Source organism: Silene latifolia, chromosome 9 (genome assembly GCF_048544455.1).
Source record: "Silene latifolia isolate original U9 population chromosome 9, ASM4854445v1, whole genome shotgun sequence".
Taxonomy (NCBI): domain Eukaryota; kingdom Viridiplantae; phylum Streptophyta; class Magnoliopsida; order Caryophyllales; family Caryophyllaceae; genus Silene; species Silene latifolia.
Window position 1 is genome coordinate 29,389,542 of NC_133534.1, and position 15,075 is coordinate 29,404,616.

Genomic DNA, 15,075 nt, shown 5'->3' on the forward strand with positions numbered 1-15,075 from the left:
TGGCTTGTGCTCAAGAACCAAAACTCAATCTCGAGCCGATCTCGAGCTTACCCGAGCTTGTAAAAAATGTGCTCGTTATCAAGCTTGTGAGCTTTAACGCGAGCTCGAGCTAAACTCGAGCTCAAATCGAGTCTATATATAATGATGAATTTTTTTTATTTTTGTTCTTCCGTTATTTTCAGTAACAAGGCTTGAAGGTTAAATGGAAAATATTTGACAAATTGGTGAGATATTTGATATATGTGATACAAAGATATAATCATGATAAAATAATTTTATAAAATATGATCAATATCTTATATAATTACACAAGTTTGAGCTGCTCACGAGCTTTTCAAGCCGAGCCACCGTTTGCTCGGCTTGACTCGTTAAGCTCTCGAGCCAAGCCCGAGCTCAAGCCGATCTCGCACGAGCCGAGCTTTGACCGAGCCGATCTTGAGTTACTTGCGAGTTGTCTCATCTCATTAACACCCCTAGTTGTGATGCGGGTATTTCGCGCTGCGGTGCGGCTGTTGGTGGCGGTGTTGCGATGCCGTCATCGGTTGTGGTGGAGTAGGCGGGATGATTATGATACGAGTTTTCAAAAGTGTGTACAAGTAATAGTTGTTTTATTTACTGCTGTTTCTTGCAAGTTTCGTTTGGACAGATAGATTGTTGTTTTGTTTATTGATGTTTCTTACCAGTTTCAGCTTGGGCGTGAGGGTAGAGTATGATATGCAGGAGAGTTGTGCATGTTTCTGTTGCCGGCATGGTATAGCGATATTCTGTTGATGGGACACAGTTGTGAGAGGTTGTTACAGTAATTTTGATCTTGTTTTAAGATGAGGCTTTGGTATACATAGTAATGGCAAGTGAATGGTGGAACATGTGATGTACTGATCTGAAAGCTACAAGTGGTTCATAATCATTTATTGGGACAGTGAGTATAGGGTGTTGAAAATTAGTATCATGTTAAGTTGTGGATGTGTTGTTGGTAATAAAAGGGAGAACTTGAGGATCTAGTGTGAGTGTGTGTAATAATTGTGGATCGTGAGTTCTGAGTATGGAGATAAGTGCATGTATAGAGGACTATGTCGTTTTGGCGGTAATAGGGAACAGTTGAAGTTTTGGTTAAGCTAAAGATTTTGTGGTATAGGTTAGATGGTGTGCCGAGTGAATTGAGGCATGAGTTCTGTTTAAGTAAGAGAGCCTTGGATATAGGAATGGTGAGTGTTTAGATTATAGGCGGTTATCTTTGACATGCGGTGGTGATGAGGATAATGAGAAGATATAGCTCAGGATCTAGTATTAGTGAGTTACGAGCACGTAACATTTATCTTAAGAGGAGTACGATGCGATAAAAGAGAGTTTGATGATTGTGCATGTTGTAGTATAATTGGAAGTAGAGTGTTGGTGTAGCATAAAGGATGGATCTTTGTTGGGATTGATTTTATTAAAGGTCATGGTCGTGCTTGTAGTAGTGTGATGTCTAGGAGTGTGAGAATATTTCGATAGTGTTGACAGTTGGATGATGATGTTTATGAGCGTGAGTAAACTTCGAGGACGAAGTTCCTTTTAAGGGTGGTAGAATTTAACATTCTGTTTGATGTTTATGAGTGTCTTGATATTGGATTTTCTAGTGGATAATATGTTAGTGAAACGGAGTTAGGGGCGTTTGTGGATGGTAGTTGGTGGTGTATGGAGTTAGTGTCGAGAGAGACTATGATGTAGTTAATACGATACCGTGAGCCATATTGTGGAGGTAGGAATAGTTGGTGGAGTTGGTGTTAAGAGTTCATGTTTTATAGGTTGGGGTTTTGTTTTGAGTTCTTAGTTGCGTTGTTGTGTCTTGATCGATTTAGTATGTTTGTTTTATGTATTGCCTTCATATTTTACAATAACAGCTTGAATTTATGCAAGGACACGACTTGCATGTGGAGATAAGGTTGGAAGAGTACAACTCAACATATCTCTGGCTGCAGCCAAGTTGCGAGTAACGGGCCGATGAGGGTATGAAGATGATGATGATGATGATGAGGCTTGGTTGACAAGCCGGACTGCTTCACGCCTCTTAATCCAATAATTCGTTTGATGTTCATGGGATGCTTTGATTAATGGGTGTTGATCGGCGGGAAGCCCGGCGAGAACCTTCCCATCATCTTCAATCGTTTGTGTAAGCCATTCTTCTTTGTTGATAAAATTAGGGTTCATTGCCATGTTGTTTCAAATTTGTGTAATGGGGACGAAATATTGTGATTTGATTAATGAATGTTAGTAAAGGATGATTTAACATTTATAGTCACATTTATAACTTTTTTCAAAACCGTTGGTAATTAATTTAATGTAAAGTTGACTTATTAACAAATATTTTAAACCTACGTAACTTGAAATAAATAATTAGAAAATAAAATACACTACCACCTATATATTATTCAAGAAAAACACATACCTAACAAGAAATTAAAAGACGCGCGGTTTTAAAACCATTAATTAGAATAATAATAATAATTAATTAACATAATCATCTTGTAATTCCCCTGCGATAGAGATAAATATTGGGAATTCAATATGTGGATTATTAAGAGGCACTTGTTCTGCCTCCCATGAACGAGGCACAGTGTCAATATAGTGACGATATGTTCTTAATAGATTAATGTCACAATCGGTTGCAATCCATAAATATTGCGCTTGTAACACATCATCCGTATAATAATTTTTCTTCCCAGCATCATGGTCCTCGTATCTTGCCTAGAGTTTTCTCGCTTGACGAAAAGATTCCAGCTTCTTCCCAAAACCTTAAAACTCGATCATTGTGTAACCAAGAAAACCATGAACTTTAGTCCAAGCTGGGTGGACCTTTTTAACGTTCATATAACCACCTTGACGAAGCATATCTCTCATCCAAGTAAAACTTCTCGAAAAAGCCTTACCATTGTCATCATATTTGATTGGAAGGTTATGTATAATACACGTAAAAGAATGGACATAGCGCGTATTTGATTGTGATTTGGCGGGTGTAAAAGACGACGACGACATGGTGATCGAAGTGTAATATTTTTAATTAAATTATAGGATATGATTAATTGAACTTTGAATTGCTGAATATGGTTAATTGATCACATTATAAGTGATATTTATAGGAAAATATGTATGCATGTGTGGATGTAATAATGGACGGATAGTAATAATGGTCAAACAAAACAATGCATGCAACGGTTCATTATTTATCATACATGGATCGGTTGAATATTAAACATTGAAAAAAGTATATAACGGTTATTTTTCACCCGTAAATGATAAATGACAATCGTTACAGAGGAACTGTTATATCATAATAGAAATTGATAACGGTTACAAGAAACCTGTAGCTATAACATAACAACGGGTACCAAAAACCGTTGCTAGTGTTAATTTAGTAACGGTATTCGAAACGCCGTTTTCTTAAACTGGTAACGGCTGTCTAACAACCGTTGATAAGGGTGATTATATAACGAGTTTATAGAAACAGTTCAACGTTTTTTATAACGGTTTGTTAAACAACCGTTGTCACATTATAATAAAAATGGTTTTCGACGGAAACCGTTATTCTTATTAGCGCGGTCTAGGTTTCCACCAATATTTTAAAAACGGTAATCTAAGTGTCGTTATTAAATGCATTAAACCGTTGTGATACGCTCCTTATTGATGGTCCGATTTGACGTAGTGCACTCGTACAACTAACTCTAATTGTAACTCAATTGAGTACCGTTAAATACTCGATCTATCTATCTTACGTTAATAAGAAAGTGTTTGATTGTTCTTTCGATGCTCACACAATTGTACGTATAAGAAAAAAATTAATCTAAGCACTATTATCCAATAACGATATCAATAAACGTAATTGACAAATGAAGAACTTGACTTTTCGAAATTATAAATAAAGTAAGAACGTTTTAAAATCGTTTGCAATTAAAAATAATTTTACTCTATTTTCGTATTATGCTTGTAAAATGATTTTGCGTGAAAAGTCTTAACCTTAATTGAAAGAGCAGAAGTAGTATTTATAGAAGACGGAAACTGTTGGAAAATGTGTCCTCAACAATAGTGCGATCACATGATTTAATATCATAATTAAATCTCATATTAAGAATACGTAAGGGATGATTCATTTATATAGTCAACTGATCAACATTAATCGGTAACGATTGACTTGCTAGAGTTTGACGTTACTGTCGTGGGACGGTGGTGGTCAGTTGATCCCTTAAGGTCACACCTAAAGGATGATGCCCTTATCTGTAAAGTTAATTAATTGTATGTCGATACAAGTTGATTAATTCCTTAAATATGAACAATTTATATTTATGAGAGGAAATATGTATCTTATTGTAATGTGATTAAATAAGATTCAATTTAGTGAATTAATATGTTAATTAACTAAATTATGTTGAGGTTTTATAAATATTTCGAGGTAGAGGTAATTAGTTATTTACATTTACAAGAGATTGTAAATTTAACTAACTAACTAACTATTATGGGACCCATTATATGTTGATATAATGATAAAATATTACTCAATAAGTTGAGTGGATATATGTTTATTAATTTGTCGCATAATTGTTGTATGATCAAATTAATATTTAATTATGTAAGATAATTAATCATAAGACTTATAAACATTTGTGGGACAAATATTATAAGACAAAAAATAGACCCATATAGGTACATGAGTACCGTCCAACATGTGACGATGGTGGATTTTTTTGGTTTTGTCATTTAGTTGTTGGAATGATACTCCAACAACTTATGACAATACATTTCTAAAAGCCTACTACTTACATATAATTAGAGTATTGCATGTGAGATAAGACAAGACCATAAAATGCTCTATAAGATGCATGTTGGACGTGTGAGGCATTTGATGAGGACATTTATGTTCTTCTCATTTTCTCTTATAAAATCTCACATGCAAAAAGGAAAACCTCTCTCTTATTCATATTCTTCTTCACCAAAAACTCAAGTAGTTTTGATTCAAATTGTTCAAAGAAATTACTAATATTATTAATGTAATATATGAGTATTAGTAATCAATTTTAAGGTAAACTACTAAACAAATATCTAGCACATATTATTTAGTAGAGATAAGGGATAATCTTGGGTGCAATCAAGAGGAGTGGCTTCTATACTTGAGGTCTTTGGAAGATCATCCTATTACTCATAATAGCTCAAGAACAAGTGAAGGTAGAAGACCTTACTTTTGCCCATAAAACCGAAATTTACAATGTAAAGGACATTGTTTTCTTATAAATCCTTCTTTTTGTTATGCATGCACTAGATCTAAAGAACAAATAATTAATAAGTTAATTAGTTAACTATTAGAGGAGTCTAATAATAGGTATATGAACCTAACAAGTGGTATCAGAGCATAAGGATGTTGCATGCATAATCGGTTATTGATTTTCCGAGTTAAAAGGTTAACATATAAAACTAAAAATTTGTGATTTATAAGTATAAGCCACGAAATCACCATGCATGTTATATATTCTGATCCTAGAATGTTTTTAGGTCATTTTTATGATTTATGGAAATTTATTGCTCATTTTAATGATTTTTGGTCATTTTATTACATTTTTATGACTAAAATGAGAATTAAAATGCTAAAAATAGTTAAACTAAGTTTCTGACCTTGGAAATTTTATATGACCTCACATGCATATTTTAAAAGTTGTGTGTAAAAACTCGTATTAATTTGATTAATATTGCATGATTTATGATTTTTATGAGATAAAAATGGATTAAAAGAGGTAAAATGGTTAAAAATAGTTAAATTTAGAATTAAGCCATGATTTTTTAATATGATGTCACATGCATAATTTACAGAGTGTATATAAATTTCGAGATTAAAAGATCTCTTTTAGCATGATTTATGGATTTTTAGAGTAAAAATGGCATAAATAGTTACTATTTCAGCAAAAATAGCTAAAACGTATTGCATAGCTTGAGAAAATTATTTTAGGTTGGATAAATATCCCACTAATTAGATATTAAGTTGTAAAAATTATTGGATTAACTTTTGAATACTTTAAACATTTTATGAGATAAAGTCGATAAAATGCAACTATATTTTCTCAAAATTAATTCGAAACTTTTAACCATTATTTTTGACATTATGAGTGTCATGGAATTATTCCATAATATTCAAAGATTTAAAATTCAAATTTTTAAATTTTTATAATTTAATTTGGATTTATTTCATAAATATTATGATTTTAAGGTAAAAAAATGAGCATAAAATTAAATCAAGTTGAATTATTGTCAAAAATTGAGTGATGACTAATTTTTGAGTCCTAAAAAGTGTTAGGATAATTAAATTGAGTTTAGATGTGATTTAAGTGTTAATTAGTGATTTTAAAAGGTTATTATCACGCATTTCCATAAAACCGGGTTATATATATACGACATAAGTTAAATAGGGCGATTTGGCACATCATTTGGCATGATAGGTGTTGGAGTTAGTGTCCTCCACAATAGTGCGTTAACATAATAAATCTCATTAATAGAATATCATCAGATATTTAATTATTTGATCCTCGTCAGTTGATTAACGTAAATCGATAACGGTTGGCTGACTAGAGTTTGACGTTATTGTCGTGAGACGGCGGTGATCAACTGACCCCTTTCGGTCACACCTAAAGGAACGAACCCCAATTGATAACTAATTAATTGTATGAGATACAATTTGTTTAGTCCCTTGATTTATAGACTAAGAGGTTAGTCGATTATTATTAGAGAGATTTCGAGTTGCGAACTCGAGGAGAGCGCGATTATTATTTAATTATGCGATAATTAAATAATAAGTTTTGGGAAACGGGTTTTAGTTAATTAACTGTTAATTTACTAAAATTGTACTAATTAATTAATGTGATTAATATTAGTACGTAAATAATATGTGTAGTGGTACACGTATATTTACGGAGTGTATTGGACGAATTAATTATGGAAGTATTTAAACATGATACGATGTTTAAAATGAAAATTACACAGATTTGTGCGACAAATTTAAAAACCAACATGGACCCGTATATGGTCATGTGGACCGTGTAAAATAAGTGTAATGGATGATTATTCACATAATCATTTTACCTTATTTTGTATACTACCATAATATATATCTTATACTATATTTTGCATGTGATGTAAGATAAAATTATAAGACAAAAAAATTGTCCACTTGAGCTCATTCCACCCGCCACTTCCATTTCCCCTTCTCCACTCCATATATTTGTTCACTACTTCACTCTACCTCTCTTACACATACTTCACTTATTTGCATGTGAACATCTTCTTCCATCTCTCTACAATAATTATCTAGTATACATTATTAATTTTACTAAGAAAAGTTAGTGATATTACTAATATTATTATCAAGGGTTCATATTAACAAGTTACTAGTTCATACTTGTTAGTAATTTTGGGTTGTTCTTGGGTGCAACTTGGAGGAGACTTTCTAGTTGAAGGTTTTTCAAGGAGGATCATCCACATCATTTTAGCTCAAGAACAAATTAGTAAGGAGAACTAATTTGTGCCCATTTTACCTTATATTCAATGTAAGGAAATTATTTTTCCTTATACTTTCTTTTTATGCTTTCATATTAGCATGCATGTTACATAGATCACATAAACAACAATTTATGAGATAAATTTATGTAATTAGAGAGTCTAATATGGATCTATGATCTTTTAAATGGTATCAGAGCTTAGGCTTGTAATTTGCATGTTGATTTTAAGCATTTTAATGAATTATGAGATAATTAGTAAAAACTCAAAAATTGTGTTGGAAGAGGTTTTAGCACGAAATTTTTGGGACATGCATACCTACTGAACTCAAAAGGTTTGTGGAATTATTTGGTGATTTGTGAAGTAATTTTGCTAATTTTAATGATTTTTGGTAGAAAACCGAGTCAAAATGTCGCATTTTAGTGAAAAATTGACTAAAATTAGTTAAATGTTGATTCGGTGCATAGATTTTTTATGGTAGTTCATGCATGATTTCTACTGATTATATGCAAAAATTTGAAGGTTGGTTCGGAATTTTGCATGTTTATTGATTTTTTGAGTAAACAGTCGATAAAAGTCCAATTAATTAATCATAATTTCGAAATTTTTGATTCTGCCCATGATAAATTTATGTACATTTAAGAATATTATTTAAATGTCAAAAGTTATTTTGCATTTGTGTTTTCACTTTTTTTGATGTTTATTGGTTTTAGTGGTTAAAAACCGATAAATATCGATCTTTTTCTTCACAAAATTTATCCGGATTTTTTGGGCAATTTTTCTGACATTTTGGTGTTCTTGAGAGTGTTCCAGAATACTAAAATTTTTTTGTTTTAATTTTTGGGTAATTTTTCAATTATTTTGGATTTTTACTTAAATATTATGATTTTATCGATTAAATTAGCAAATTATCACCAAATCAAACTAATAATTTGTCACAAAATTAGTGAGGACTAATTTTGAGGTTCAAAACAGTTTGGACAATTAGTTTGGACTTAAATGAGATTTAAGAGTTAATTATTGATTTTTACATGTTAAAAATCGATTAAATCCACAAAACCTGAGATGGATACCAATGAATGATAGGTAGGGCGATTTTGGCATCATATTTACAGCATTTTAAGCATATTTATTTAAGTTGAATGAATTATTGTCATTTATTTAAAGTATTTATCTTTTTGTACCTAGTATGGCCTAGTTAATTTTAATCGTTATTACCCGAAATGAATGGGAATATCGATTTGTTTGTAATTAAATACGATCTCGTATCGTCGGTTTGTAATTAATTAATGAGTAATTTAAAAATTACTCCCTTATATGTTTCAGTTTCCTAAAATTACTCCCTTATATGTTTTTTTTTAAATTACTCCCTTAAGTTTACCTCAGGCCAAAAATTGCTACCATTATTAGTTTTAAGGTGAAAAAGTGAGTGAATGGACAAAATTGCCCTTCAATTAACTTATCCCCAATTCATCCACAATGTTTCATTCACCTGAGCCTTTATCAATTGAAACCCCCAAATTCCCTCTTCAAAACCCTAAATCGAATTCAATTCAAAACCCAGAAAACGCATCCCCAATTCATCTCCCAACTAATTGAACATACAATGTTCAATTAAATCTCTCAAATATTCTTAACCTTAAATTGAAGATTAGTAGGAGAGCACTTGAAGCAGGCGACAACAATGAATCCGGGAAGTAATGAGGTATGTTAATTGTTAATTGATTTTACTTTTTACCTCTTTATTGTTCATTAATGAAATGGAAATTCATTGTAATTGTTTCATTGTTTATGTTCTAATGATTGAGTTCGTATTTTACCCTAATTTAAACCATTTTTGTTCGTGTTATTAATACCCCATATTTCATCTATATTGTAGGATACTAGTTCTACTGTTGGTACAAATTTTACAGTTCATTTAATGGTATTCTATGAAGGGAAGTTTGAAACAGTTAAAGGGGTTACTATGTATAAGGGTGGTAATTTACACCAAAGGGTTGAAGAAGGATCAGTTGACTATTGAATTTTGTAAGGATTTAGGTAAACAATTATGTGGATCAGCAGACTTTGATATGTGGTATAGAAGGTATGGAGTGGATCTCACTAGTGGTAGAACCTTGTTGTTGAGTGAGGATGATGTGGTCCAATTGCTGAGGACAATGTGTAAGATGAGGTGTGTGATAGTGTACATCACTCAACCAAAAGCATGGGTATCTTGCAGGCTTACCAGAAGTAGGGGTATCTTACAGGCCCACCCAATATTAAATTCACAAACCAACAAAAAAGCAACAACAAAAGTTGGTCCAAGCACATTCAAAGCACCCAGGAAAAAGCAATTAAGCACAATAAATGACCATCCTTTATCTTTGACAAAAAATCTCAGCCAAAAGAAATCTAACCTCAAAAGTGAACCCCCATTACCTCTGAGAAGAAGTCCTAGGCATCTCAAAACAAAAATATCAGATTCAACTCCCTTAGATACTTTAACTGGAAGTACTATCACTCCAATTAGGGCTAAGTTACCTGTAAAGAGACTGATAAAATTTGAGGGCAACTTAAGAGCTGGTGTTGAAGAACAGAAAAGTGTAGGGGTAGGAGTTGAATCTGAGGCTGGTGATAAGGTTGCTGTTGAACTTGAGAAGAGTCTAGGGCAAGGAGCTGAGGTTGGTGTTGATAGCAAGGGCAAGACAGTATCAGAGAAGGTCAAAGGGAGAGGTATTAGGCAAAAAAGTGTTGCTTGCAAGGGAAAAAAGTCAGTACCTAAAGATAAGGAGAAAGTGAATGTTGTGGCAGATAAGGGGAAACAAAAGGCAAGGTCTGAGGTAGAGGAAGGGGAAGATGAGTTCACTGATTCAGATCTCAGTGAAGGAAGTGATCCAGAATTTCAGCTAGATGAGTATGATGTAAGGGTTGCAGAGGAGGAAGATATATTTGCAAAAGCAGATGCTGGTGAGATTCTAAAAAATGTGGAGGAGACAATCAATATTGACATACAGAAAAACAAAGCAGTAGAAAATAGAGTTAAACTGCTTGTAGGAGTTGATAACCTTGAGATAAATTTCATTGAAGAGGAAGGAGTAGATTCTAATGAGCTAAGGAGCTTGCATGGTTCTGATGATGAGGTAGATTCTTACCCTTCTTTTAATCCTTCAACTGACTTCTCAAAATCTGTTAAGCTTAAGATAGGTTTGAAGTTTCCTAGTGTGGAGGTATTTAGGAAGGCATTAGTTGCTCACAGTGTAAGCAATGGTTATGACTTCTGGTACTCTCATAATGGGAGGGACAGGGTGACAACCCAATGTACGAATAGATGTGATTGTCCTTGGAATAGTAAGAAGTCAAAGTTTGGAAAGTGCACATGTATGCTCCAATTAAATGCAAGTTTAGAATTCATGCAAGAAAGATGGATGAGGAGGAGACATTTCAGATAAGGGGGTTGAATTTAAAACATAGTTGTGTGATGTCAAACTACAATAGGAAAGTGACATCTGAGTTCTTGGCAGAGAAATACATTGAGTTTTTTAGAGATAATTTGGATTGGAAGTTGAAAAAATTTCAAAGCTCTGTTTTAAGGGAGTTGGGGGTTCATGTTAGTTATATGAAGTGTTGGTTAGCAAGGGCAAGGGCAAAGTTAATCATTTATGGGAATGGGAGTGACCAATATGCACATGTGTGGGACTATGCAGCAGCTATTATAAAGCACAACAGAGGTAGCTCAGCATTTGTGGTCTGTGACTCCATAGAAAGGCCTACACCCATCTTCAAAAGAATGTACATATGTCTAGCAGTTTGCAAGGAAGGCTTTAGTAAAGGTTGTAGACCTATTATAGGGGTAGATGGGTGTCATTTGAAGAGAGCCTATCCAGGGATATGTCTAGTTGCTGTGGGGTTGGATGGAAACAACAACATTTATCCTATTGCTTGGGCAGTGGTGGAGGTGGAGAATAGAGATTCTTGGACATGGTTTCTTGAGCTGCTGTCTAGTGATTTGGAGGAGGTTGGTGGGGAAGGGTTAACCTACATATCTGACAGACAGAAGGGTTTGCTAGATGCACTAAACATGGCTGTCCCAAAGGCACATGTCAGGTATTGTGCAAGACATATATGGGCAAACTTCAAGATAAATTTCAGTGGCCGGTTGTTTAAGGAAACATTCTGGAATGCTGCAAGAGCAGCAACAAAGGTATGTTTTTACTTCTTTTTTTTCTCAACTGATAGTCCACTGGCTTTTTATACTGGAATGCACATAGTCCACTGACTTTTTTTACTGACTTGGCTTTTAACCTCCTAACAGGCTGAATTTGACATAGAGATGGAAGCTATGAGGTCTCTATCAACTCAAGCATGGGAGTATCTGAATGCCATTCCCCCTAGACATTGGTCAAGGCATGCATTTGACACTAATTGTAAGTCTAATCTTCTACTCAACAATCTTTGTGAGGTTTTTAATGCTGTTCTCAAAGAAGCTAGAGACAAGCCAATCCTCACCCACATGGAGTGGATGAGGAGGTATGTTATGGAGAGAATATGCCAAAAGAGGCAGGGTGGTATGGCATATGAGGAGAGATTAATGCCCTATGCAACTATATACATTGCTTGGGCTAAGGAAGAGGGTAGGTTTTGTAAATGGTCTAGATCTGATATGGGGGTCTATGAAGTAATTTATAAGGGGGAACAATGTGCTGTGAATCTGAATTTGAGGACTTGTACCTGTTTTCATTGGGACCTAAGTGGATTGCCTTGTCCACATGCAACATGTTGCATATTGTTAGAAAGAAAGGACCCAGTGGACTATGTGCACGAGGCTTACTCAAAAGCAAGGTATCAGGTCACCTATGAACCTGCAGCTTTACCCATTCCTGGTGTAAAACATTGGGAGAAGACTGGACTTCCAGAACCACTTCCACCACCTATGAGAACCATGTCTGGCAGGCCTAAGTCCAAGAAGAGAAGGAAGGAGGCAGGAGAAGATGCAGAACAGAGGGTGAAGAGGGTAAAAAAACCAAACAAATGTGGTAAGTGTGGAGAGTTGGGTCATTCCAAAAGGACCTGTAAGAACTCAGTTGCACCTCCTGTCAATGAAAGGGCTCCTGGTGGGAGACCACTAAGTAGAAGCCAATGGGTAAAGGAGGGGAGAGAGAAGAGGAAGAGTAGATTAACTGCAAGGGAAGCATGGGAAAGACAACATGGAGCTGCTGCTTCTGCTGCATCCTCTCAAGCAGGACCATCCAACAGAGCTGCTGCTGCTGCTGCTGCATCATTTCAGACAGGAACATCCAACATGCCCCCATCAGCTGCACGCACCATAACTTCCTTCACTGAGTTGCTCAGTCAAGCTAGCAACAACTTGCTTTAATTTCAGTTTATTATGTAGTTTGGTGATGTATTTTCCTTTTGAACAATGTTGTCATTTTGAGACAGTTCCAAAAAATGTAAAACAATATGGTGACAGTTGCTTAATGACAGGATGTTTTTGGAACAAATTCTTGCGTCAACTACAATCAAATAGCTCATGAATCCATACTAGTTCAACTGATATAACTACAATCCATACAAGTTCAACTAACATAACAAGCTTAAAAGAGAGAATTCAAGTGACATTACAACATCAACTACAATCCATACATTAGATCATCAAATAGCTAATGAATCACTAATTGAAAATTTTCATGAGCTATATCCGTTCAACTAAAACATAGTGCACATCAACACTACCAGTACAAACAAAGTGGCAAAAATTGCCATTGTTAAACCTTTGTTGCTTGACCCCTCTCTGCCAGCATCCCCAACCACACCTAAGACCTTCATCTTCTCAATTTCCAACACAAGCTTCTTCCTATCTTCTTTCAGTGACGCAACATCCCTACCCAATATATCAACTTCACATTTCAACAATCTCTTCTCCATCATCAGCTTGTTGATAATCTCTTTTTGCCAATCCATTTGAGTGTGATCATGCCAGCGAAACCATTCACAGCCAACTGAACCCGTCCTTAAGTTTGAAAATTTACACTTTTCAAACCGTCTTCCAGGATTGTCAGATGTCCATGAAGTTAATATTGCAACAGGAACTCCACATAGGCATTTCTTTGGATGTTGGATTGTACTATGGTAGCTGCTTTCCTTTGAATGGCTTGACATTCTTTTGCAGGACAACAATAATACAAATAAGAAAGACAACTACTACTACTTCAATACAATTTCAGTTTTTAATTTCAAATCAGAAAGATGACTTCACATACCCAAATCAATAAGAACCCTAATTTTAATTTCAATTTCAATTTTAATTGAATACAATTTCAATTTTTAATAGAATAGAATTTGAATGTTTAAACAAGAAAATGAAGATATACTAACCTTGAAAATGGAAACTCCAAGATTTATTGCACAATAAGATTGAGAACTTGAGTACTTGTTTGATGAAGATAGAGAAATTGAGTTTTGAATCGATTGAGAAATAGAGCAAGTGTTATGAATGAAGGCATATAATATAAGGTGAAGGAATTATAAGGGCATTTTCGTCATGATTTTAGAGGAATTGAGCGAAAATTCAAAAACTGACGGAAATACTCACCTGAACTGGAAAATGGTAGCAATTTTTGGCCTGAGGTAAACTTAAGGGAGTAATTTAAAAAAAAACATATAAGGGAGTAATTTTAGGAAACTGAAACATATAAGGGAGTAATTTTTAAATTACTCTTAATTAATAGTTTTATTCATTTTATTAATTAATGTATAATTGGAATAGCTATATAATTCATTTGTAATAGTTATTTTACCGGCGTTTCCAAAAGACGAATTACAACGAGACGGAGTCTATTTTTGCAAGGTGTTCCAAATCCCACAAGGAAGAGCCACTTATGGAATGAAGAGGCAAGGGACCAAGGAGTTGGTTTCCGAAATGTAATAGACTAGTTTTTTATTAACTAGGAGGCCATACTAGGATTTATTCATATGCTTACATGTTTGCTTGTTTTATTTTCGCGCATGCCAAAATCGCCATTCACATGCATTTTATTTTCGCGGTTGTCAATTCACGTCATTTACATTCACCGAATTAATTCACTTATAAGGAATTTATGACTAAATTGACAAGATCTCTCACATAACTAAAATTTAGATTAGCCTTACCAATTAGTAACACCTATGAATCTCTTGTTCATTAGAGCCACGCTCGCCCAAGCGGGGTGTTCTCTTTTTACCTTGGGTAAGTAGGGTGGTAAGCGGTTATCACACGCCAAAATTGGTTGGACTCAACGGGATATAAGACGGTCTTTTGTTCCGGGGCTAATAGATGAATTTGAGGAAATTTGTCGACCAAGGGTTCTAGAGGTAGAATTAGTCAACGTGACTTACCGAATTTACGCAATTATGGGATGTTTCGCCCAAGCGATGCTCATTTTTGTTTAATATTTGGGTCTTGGAATATTTTATATAATTTAGTGGGAGGTCATTATATAAATGCTAAAACTTGCGAAACATGTTTTTACAAGTAATTTTTTAAAACAATGAATGTTAATTTTTCCTTTTTGTTGTAGCATTTTAATTCGCAATGGCAACTTC

At 34.2% G+C, this 15,075-nt stretch overlaps 1 protein-coding gene across 1 annotated transcript; it reads left to right on the forward strand.

The window, feature by feature from the left end:
- Positions 1-10,916: 10,916 nt before the first annotated feature.
- On the forward strand, positions 10,917-12,923 carry LOC141602566 (uncharacterized). The gene is made up of 2 exons (XM_074422784.1): positions 10,917-11,695; positions 11,807-12,923. Exons 1-2 carry the CDS (start codon positions 10,973-10,975, stop codon positions 12,866-12,868), a joined length of 1,785 nt encoding a protein of 594 aa, XP_074278885.1. The 5' UTR covers positions 10,917-10,972; the 3' UTR covers positions 12,869-12,923.
- The last annotated feature ends 2,152 nt before the right edge of the window (positions 12,924-15,075 follow it).

Excerpts from the sequence above, each read along its gene's own strand:
- LOC141602566 (XM_074422784.1), top strand. The coding sequence starts at position 10,973 with ATGTCAAACTACAATAGGAAAGTGACATCTGAGTTCTTGGCAGAGAAA. Across the intron at positions 11,696-11,806 it reads CTGCAAGAGCAGCAACAAAG|GCTGAATTTGACATAGAGAT; the intron begins GTATGTTTTTAC and ends ACCTCCTAACAG.